The sequence below is a fragment of the Pelophylax lessonae genome (genome assembly GCF_965119305.1).
Source record: "Pelophylax lessonae genome assembly, chromosome: 10".
In the NCBI taxonomy this organism is placed as follows: Eukaryota; Metazoa; Chordata; class Amphibia; order Anura; family Ranidae; genus Pelophylax; species Pelophylax lessonae.
This window is the reverse complement of record NC_138777.1, coordinates 5,114,967-5,124,527: the sequence shown is the minus strand read 5'-3', so window position 1 is coordinate 5,124,527 and position 9,561 is coordinate 5,114,967. Positions and strand designations below refer to the sequence as shown.

At 43.7% G+C, this 9,561-nt stretch overlaps 1 protein-coding gene across 1 annotated transcript; it reads right to left on the bottom strand.

The window, feature by feature from the left end:
• Positions 1 to 1,610: 1,610 nt before the first annotated feature.
• Positions 1,611 to 9,269, bottom strand: AKIP1 (A-kinase interacting protein 1). Its single transcript, XM_082271085.1, has 5 exons — positions 9,217 to 9,269; positions 5,886 to 6,039; positions 5,722 to 5,802; positions 2,812 to 2,925; positions 1,611 to 1,799 (listed from the first exon to the last, which is right to left on the bottom strand). The coding sequence occupies exons 2-5, from the start codon at positions 6,027 to 6,029 to the stop codon at positions 1,620 to 1,622; spliced, it is 519 nt and encodes a 172-aa protein (XP_082127211.1). The 5' UTR covers positions 6,030 to 6,039; positions 9,217 to 9,269; the 3' UTR covers positions 1,611 to 1,619.
• Between the last annotated feature and the right edge of the window lie 292 nt (positions 9,270 to 9,561).

Here is a 9,561-nt window from a genome sequence, read left to right as displayed (position 1 = left end):
GCATAATGGCTCCTCCCCTTCAGTCTTGCACAGGTGTAACGGCTCCTCCCCTTCAGTCTTGCACAGGCATAATGGCTCCTCCCCTTCAGTCTTGCACAGGTGTAACGGCTCCTCCCCTTCAGTCTTTCATAGGTGTAACGGCTCCTCCCCTTCAGTCTTGCACAGGCGTAACGGCTCCTCCCCTTCAGTCTTGCACAGGTGTAACGGCTCCTCCCCTTCAGTCTTGCACAGGTGTAACGGCTCCTCCCCTTCAGTCTTGCACAGGTGTAGCGGCTCCTCTCCTGGACTGAAATGACTTCCTCCGATTTCACTGCAGCTTCTCACAATGTGCATTAGGAACTGCAGCAAATCAGACAGAGCCTGGCTAATGCATGTCCATCATCATCCAGCCCTCTCCTCCCCAGCTCGACTGTGCCTGGCTCCACCCCTTTCATTCATTAAATTTCACTTCTTTTAATTTATAAGGGCTCAGTATCACATTTGGGCATAACCTATGCAAATACTGCATGCCTAGGAACGCCCACTCCTCCAGACTGACTCCACCCATGAAGGCATTTTGATATTTGCATAACTCCTCCCATTGATTACATCAGTACTGATGGCTCTAAAGAGGAGTACTGAGGTTGCTGTGATGATTTCAGGAAATTGTGTACAGCCCCTCCCACCAGCCACAATCTGCCTGCATTGCATAGAGAAGAACAGAGTGCGTACAGCCCCTCCCACCAGCCACAATCTGCATGCATTGCATAGGGAAGCACAGAGCGTGTACAGCCCCTCCCACCAGCCAAGATCTGCCTACATTGCATAGAGAAGCACAGAGCGTGTACAGCCCCTCCCACCAGCCACAATCTGCCTGCATTGCATAGAGAAGCACAGAGTGTGTACAGCCCCTCCCACCAGCCACGATCTGCCTGCATTGCATAAAGGAGCACAGCGATGACATCACTGGACTGAAAATAAAGAATGTAACAAAAACAGAAAGGTTTTATAAAAAAAAAAAAAGATGGGGGAGGGAGCGGGTAAGGAAAAATAAAAGCAGAATATCTGAGCATACTGAATTTTCGGTGGAGGATGGATGAAGGGGAGGGAAGGTTCCTCGGGGGCGTGTCTCTGTGCATTTCACCGTTTTCATTTTTACTGAATCAGACTCCGCCCAGATAAAAGTATGAAATCTTTATTATAAATTACAGAGAAGGAGATCTTTATAAGGACTCTGAGTGTTGCCCTCTGCTGTCCAGCAGCATGAATTACACTCCATTAATAATCTCAGACTTCTACTAAAAACATTCATTCTGACAACAAAATCCAAACCACAACCCCCGCCCACCCCCGCTCAGCCGGTATTGGTCAGATCTGTTCAGGAGAAGATAAATAAAGTGCCAATAACAATGATTATCAGATGCAGAGAGCAGAAAAGGTTCAGCACTGAAGGCAATGGAGAGCGGCCTCTCGGTTCTCGTCCGCCATCTCGGCACACATTCAGCGATACATTCAGGGTCGGGGATTCACACGGCGCCATCAGTAGTCAGGACCAATCCGGGCGTTTCTATAGAAGAGCCGAGCCCAGCGATTGGGAGATTGCACACTGCGGAGCGCACCGGGGAATCGGCCAATCCCGGCTAGACATGAAAAGTTAAGTCAACGCTCTGCCCGGGGGTGACGTTCACTATACGAGTCTGTGCCCGGCCATCCGGAGAGCCGGCGGATATGCGGTACATTCCAGGGGCCACCTCAATGTAGATGTCCTGGGGGTCCATCCTCTTCATTCCAGACGGGGGGAGGGGGGCGGAGGGAGAGCTCTGCAGAGAACAGAACAATGTTACCTTCATAGGACTGGTCACATGACCTTCATAAGTACCACAATAAAGAGGACCGGTCATGTGACCTTCATCAATACTGAAATAAAGAGGACCGGTCACATGACCTTCATCATTACAGCAGTAAAGAGGACCGGTCACATCTTCTCATCATTTGTAGGCCACTAAGTGACCCCCTACCTTATATCTAATTCTATACCAAGAAGGCCGACTACACTTATTTCTCTTTGCCCTCTTACACCTACCTTACACACAGGCCCCTCCCACCCTCCCCCAGTGCCTGAAACACAAGCCTATCACACTTCTACCTAAAATACATTCTGTCAGAAAAAAAAAAAAAAAAGGACCAGGCCCCCGTATACTTCTTATACCTTTCCTGGCTGGGGCCCCGTATACTTCTTATACCTTTCCTGGCTGGGGCCCCGTATACTTCATATACCTTTCCTGGCTGGGGCCCCGTATACTTCATATACCTTTCCTGGCTGGGGCCCTTAATACTTCATATACCTTTCCTGGCTGGGGCCCCGTATACTTCATATACCTTTCCTGGCTGGGGCCCTTAATACTTCATATACCTTTCCTGGCCGGGGCCCCGTATACTTCATATACCTTTCCTGGCTGGGGCCCCTTATACTTCATATACCTTTCCTGGCTGGGGCCCCTTATACTTCACATACCTTTCCTGGCTGGGGCCCCGTATACTTCACATACCTTTCCTGGCTGGGGCCCCGTATACTTCACATACCTTTCCTGGCTGGGGCCCCGTATACTTCATATACCTTTCCTGGCTGGGGCCCCGTATACTTCATATACCTTTCCTGGCTGGGGCCCCTTATACTTCATATACCTTTCCTGGCTGGGGCCCCTTATACTTCACATACCTTTCCTCCCTGGGGCCCCGTCAGAGGAGGAAATAACCCTCATGAGGACATGGATGGAGTTAGAATACTTGAATTTTTTGGGAGGGGTTTTAATATTTTCTGAGACTGCTCACCAGGCGTGATTGCGGCCTCTGCGTCGCTCGCTGGGATCCTCTGTGGTGAAATCGGCCAATGTGCTGCTTTTCTTGTTCACTGATCCCCCTGGGTGGTATACAGCTGTGATAAGCCTGATTTATCAATAACAATAATATCAATATCACACCATACAGACAACAATTCTAACATCATACTGCCCTCTGCTGGTGATTACCGGTACTGCAGTGACATGCAAGGCCTGATATAGGATATACAAATTGGGACACATTTATCATTTGTGACTTCATACTGACCCCTGCTGGTGATTACCAGTACTACACTAATATATATGAGACACTGTATTACAATATAGGAATTGGGGGGCAGGTAATAATTGTACCACCTTCTACTGATGAATACCGGTACTGCAGTGACATACAAGGCATCCTATTATATTATAGGGAATACACATTGGGGGTATAATTTATTCATTTTGTGATATTTGATTGCCCTCTATTGGTGAATGCCAGTACTGCAGTGATATCCCCGACACCATATTATAATACACATTGGGGGGGGGGGGTCATTTATACATTTTGTAATACCAGACTGCCCTCTTCTGATGAATACCAGTACTGCAGTGATATACTATACAAGGCACTGCAATGGGGAATACACATTGGGGGACATTTATTGAATGTGACACCAGACTTCCCCCCTACTAATGATCACCGGTACTGTAGTGATATATGAGGCATTGAAGTCTATTAAAGGGAATACACATTGGTGGACATTTATCAATTCAGTGCTGGCGATTATGGGTATTGCATTGATATACTACACATCTAAATATATTATGGGGGATACATATTGGGAATCATTTATCAATTGTACCACCAGACTGCCCTCTACTTATCAATACCGGTACTACAGTGATATATGAGACATCATATTGCAGGAAATACACATTGGGGGACATTTATCAATTGGGATACCAGACTGCCCTCTTCTGATGAATACCAGTACTGCAGTGATATACTAAACAAGGCACTGTGAAGTATTACGGATAATACACATTAGGGGGACATTTATCAAATATGGTCCCAGACTGCCCCCTACTGAGGCACTGAAATTACAGGGAATACGCATTGGGAGACATTTCTCAATTCTGTGACATCATAATACTCCCTCCTGGTGATTACAGGTACTGCAGCGATATACTATATATATTGTATTATATTATAGGGCAGTGATGGGGGAACCTTGGCACCCCAGATGTTTTGGAACTACATTTCCCATGATGCTCATGCATTCTGCAGTGTAGTTGAGCATCATAGGAAATGTAGTTCCAAAACATCTGGGGTGCCAAGGTTCACCATCACTGTTATAGGGGATACATATTGAGGATCATTTCTTAACTCTTCAGCCAGACTGCCCTCTACTGATGAATACTGGTACTACAGTGATATACAAAGCACTATATTATATTATTAAGAATACGCATTGGGGGTAATTTATTAATTCTGTGACATCATAATACCCCTTGCTGGTTAATACGGGTACTGCAGTGATATACTAGATCTTGGTATATGTTATGGGGGATACATATTGGGGATCATTTCTCAGCTGTACAGCCAGACTGCCCTCTACTGATGAAAATTGGTACTACAGTGATATACAAAGCACCATATTATATTATAGGTAATACACATTGAGGGTCATTTATATATTCTGTGGCATCATAGTACCCCTGCTGGTGATTACGGTACTGCAGTGATGTACTGTACATCGTAATATATTATGGGGGATACATATTGGGGATCATTTCTCAGTTTTACAGCCAGACTGCCCTCTACTGATGAATACTGGTACTACAGTGATTATTCCATTCAACATATTATATTATAGGGAATACAGTAAACCATCCATCGTGGTTCAGTTTTTGCGGTCCCGGTATATTGCGTTATTTTACTATATAAATCATTAAAAATGAAATATTTTTGTGTTTTCCATAGCTCTTGCTCTGTCTCTCAGTATCTTTTATGTGTTTAAATTAGTTTCTATTGTTTTAAAAGTGTGTTTAAAGACCTTAAAATGCTTTTACACGTACAGTGACAGTAAAAAAAACATGCCTACAATGCATTTTAATAGGGTTTTTCTATTTTGCGGATTTTCACTTTTCGCGGCTGGGGCCGGGACGTAAAACCCGCAATGGAGGGGGGTTTACTGTACACACTGGGGGTCATTTATTAATTCTGTAATATAGTACCCCTGCTGGTGATCATGGGTACTGCAGCGATATACTAGACATCGTAATAGATTATGGGGAACATATTTGGGGTATTTTATCAATTGCCTTTTAACTGTTGGAATACTGCTGCTGCAGTGATATACCAGCCACCATATTATATGACAGGAAATACACACTGGGGGATATTTATCAATTGGGAGACCAGACTGCCCTCTATTGATCAGTACCGGTACTACAGTGATATACAAAGCACTATAATATATTATAGGAAATACACACTGGGGGGTCATTTATTTATCTGTGATGTCATAATACCCACCGCAGGTAAATATGGGTACTGCAGTGACATACTAGACATCGTAATATATTATGGGGAATACATATTGGGAATCAATTATCGTTCAATACCGCTGCTGCAGTGATATACCAGGCACCATATTATATGAAAGGAAATACACATTGGGGGAAATTTATCAACTGGGACACCAAACTGCCCTCTACTGATGAATACAGGTACTGCAGTGACCTATAAGGCACCTTGTTATACTATAGGGAATATTGGGGGACGTTGTGCCAGCCATGATCTACCTGTATTGCGCAGAGAAGCCAAGAGACCCAGTTATGACATAATTGGGTGCGAAATAAGATATGTAAAAGAAAAAAATCCATGGAAGTCATGTGACCGGCAGCGGATTACCTCGCACAGCTCTGTGGTGTGACGCATGAAGTGTGACATGGCGGCGAAGGCTTCCTCTAGGGTGGGCGGAGTTTCATCGTCCTGCCAAGACACAACATACAGATTGTACAGATCATCTGATTCACCGGCTTCCCTGTAGACTTTATTCTGAGTCTGGTCAGTACCTCAGCGTCCTGCCTCCGGATCCCCTCCTGTCGGTGAGCGGCCCCCCAGTCCACCTCCCGGCGTCTGGCTCTCTCCAGAACCTCTCTGGCCCTCTCAGAGCTCCTCTGCAGAGACTCCTCCATCCGCCTGTACTCAGCCGCCATCCACCATGTCCTATGGAGACAGACACACCGAGAGGAGGCATGAGGCACCCAAAACCTCCCCAGCACCACAGCTTCTTATCACCAGAAAATGGAGGATTCTATTTTGTTTACTATCTGCAATGTTTTGCTTATATTTGAAAACCGTGTCAGTTTTGTCATATAATACGATCTTTGTAATACAAATTTATTTTTTTAATAAAAGTTTGTAATAAAAAAATAAAAATGAATGAAATGCGAATATTCATGGGAAATCTTCGCTTCCGGAGATCCGACCTCCACACAAATCACATTTTTTGAATAAATTTCATATTTTAACCACTTCAGCACCGTGACACCCCGGTATGTCACTGGACTGGGAATGGAACCGATTTTATTTAGCGCAGGGGGATGGCTCTTTTGTAAAAGCAATCCTAGCAGTTAATTAGCCGCTAGACCCCCCTCCCCCCCAATCTCTAAATCCCCTAAAGAGTGCCTGTCACTGCCTATAGCTATCACAGAGGACATTTACACTGAACACAATTATAAAACGATTTTGTTTTTGCCCCCATTTTTCATGAAAAGTGCTCACTGACCAAAAGTAAATTAGCATTTTAGTCAAAAGAATAAAACTAAATTTAAATTTGCTGCCAAAATTAACACTGCCTGTCACTGTCACAGGGGATGCGTACATTCCTTCTGACAGCAATAAAAGCCAGCAGATTTTTTTTTTTTTTAAGGGACAGCGTAAAAAAATAAATAAATGTTTAAAGCGCCGCCGTTCCTGCATGCTTGCGGGCCAAAAAAAAAAAATGCACAAGTAAATCGCACCCACAAATGTAAACAGTGTTTAACCACTTCAGCTCCGGAACGTTTTACCCCCTTATTGACCAGGCCATTTTTTGTGATTCGGCACTGCGCTACTTTAACTAACAATTGTGCAGTCGTGCAACGCTGTACCCAAATAAAATCGATGTCCTTTTTTTCCCACAAACAGAGATTTCTTTTGGTGGTATTTGATCACCTGTGCGATTTTGCGCTATAAACAAAAAAAAGAGCGACAATTTTGAAAAAAAAAAAAAAAAAAACAATATTGTTTTTTACTTTCTGCTAACATTTCCAATAAAAAAAAAATATTTTTTTTTTTTTTCATTTTAGGCTAATTTGTATTCTGCTACATATTTTTGGTAAACAAAAAAAAAAAAATCACAAAAAGCGTATTTTAATTGGTTTGCGCAAAAGGTATCGCGTCCACAAACTACGGGATAGATTTTTGGACTTTTTTTGTTTTGTTTTTATTAGTAATGGCGGCGATCAGCGATTTATAGCGGGACTGCGACATTACGGTGGACAAATCTGACACTAAAGGCCCGTACACATGTAGCGATTGTCGGCCGTAAATATTCGGCCAATGTCCGATCGGCCGATTGTCGGCTTGTTGGTATGATGCTTCCGACAACCGACTGCGACTTTTCGGCTGAACAGAATCGGGTGTGCAGGCATTAAAATTTTTGTATGCTGACACCAGAACGGCCGATTGTTCACCAGTCAGTACAGAATTCGGCCGACAGACAGCAGATTTGCAAGACTGGGCATGCTCAGAAAAGAAAAAAACACATGGAAAGTTAACCATCACATGACATCACTTCTGCAGTCGGCTGTTGTTGGCCGACAAAATTCATGTGCAGTCTTTAGCACTTTTCAACCGACAGGACAGCACCGGACAAAAGACGGCCGATCGTTCGGCCGACAATCGCTACGTGTGTACGGGGCTTAAGTGACACTTTTTGGGGACCAGTGACACCAATACAGTAAATCAGTGCTAAATAATATGCACTGATACTGTATAAATGACACTGGCAGGGAAGGGGTTAATACTGGGGGGTGATCAAAGGGTTAGGTGTGAGCCTAAATGTGCTTACTAACTGTGGGGGGAGGGGCTCTGTGACAGGAACATAGAGCGGTGATTCAGCTTAGCTGAGACACACGATATCACTGTGCCTGTCTGACAGGAGAGCCGTCTGCTTTGTTTACATAGACAGACGGTTCTCCTGTCAGTTTCTCTGAAGATCGCGGGAGGCCGGCGGCGTTCGTGCCCGCTCCTCCCACGCTCTGGCTCCTGCGGTGTCTAATCACACCGGGAGCTCGGCGTGCGCCGCCGAGACCGCGTGCACGTAAACACGTAAGTGATTATGCGCAGCCGAGTCGCCCTGCCGCAGTAAATTTGAGTGGGGCGATCAGCAAATGGTTTAACCACACATGTGAGGTATCGCCGCGAACGTCAGAGCGAGAGCAATAATTCCAGCACTGGGCCTCCTCTGTAACTCTAAACCGGTGACTGTTAAAAATGTTAAAGCGTCGCCTATGGAGATTTCTAAGTATTGCAGTTTGTCGCCATTCCTCGAGCGTGCGCAATTTTAAAGCGTGACATGTTGGGTATCTATTTACTCTGCGTGACCTCATCTTTCACATTATACAACAACATTGTGCTAACTTTACTGTTTAGTTTTTTTTTTTTTTTTAATTCAGTAAAGTGTATTTTTTTACAAAAAAAATTGCGTTTGAAAAACTGCTGCTCAAATACCGTGTGACATAAAATATTTCAAGGACCACCATTTTATTCTCCAGAGTCTTTGCTAATAATAAATAAATACAAAAAAGTAAAAAAAAAAAAAAATAATAAAAAAAATTTAAAAAAAAAAATAATATATATATATAAATAATAATAATAATAATAATAATAATATGTTTGGGGGTTCTGAATCATTTTCGAAAAAAAAATACTAATTGATATCTGTAAAAAATTATAGTCTTAGTCTTTGCTAAAAAATAAATAAATAAAGTAAAAAAAAAAAAAAAACAAAATAAAAAAAAAAAAAAAATGTAAAAAAATAATATATATATATAAATAAATAATATGTTTGGGGAGTAATATTCTAGAAAAAAATACTGATTGATACCTGTAAAAAAAAAAAAAAAAAAAAGTATCAGAAAGGCCTGCAGGTGGGGGGGGGGGGGGATTTATACTAAGCCTGATAAATAGACATAAATACAGGAGAAGAGGGGTGGAGACTGGAGAGGGGGGGGGGTAACACACCTGTGGGGGGGTCCAGTGGTTAAGCTCTAGAATGGGGGGGGTTCTGATATGGGGGAAGGGGTGACAGTAGACCTGGCGGCGTCCAATTACTTTCTTTGCATTCCTCTCTCTCACCTCCGATACAATGTGTCGCCTCCAGTCACGTGCCTCTCAGAAGGACTGATGACCGCGCCTCGCCTCGCCCCGCACAGCGCATTCGCTTGGATCCCGTCTGACGTCGCTATGCCCCGCCTCCCTTCCCCGCAGTGCGTGATCGTCCGTCTGAGAGTTCCACACACAAGATGGCGGCTGCCGGAAATGGGGCGGAGGGGTGAGAAAAGCCTGACTGAGCCCTGAACTCTTCTTGCAGATAGAATAAATGTCATTTGTTGGGACAGATTCATGTCCCAGTCCTCAATCTGAGTAAATCTGCTATTTGTATATATAATGTATTTTATTGTTGGCTCTCATACAGGATGA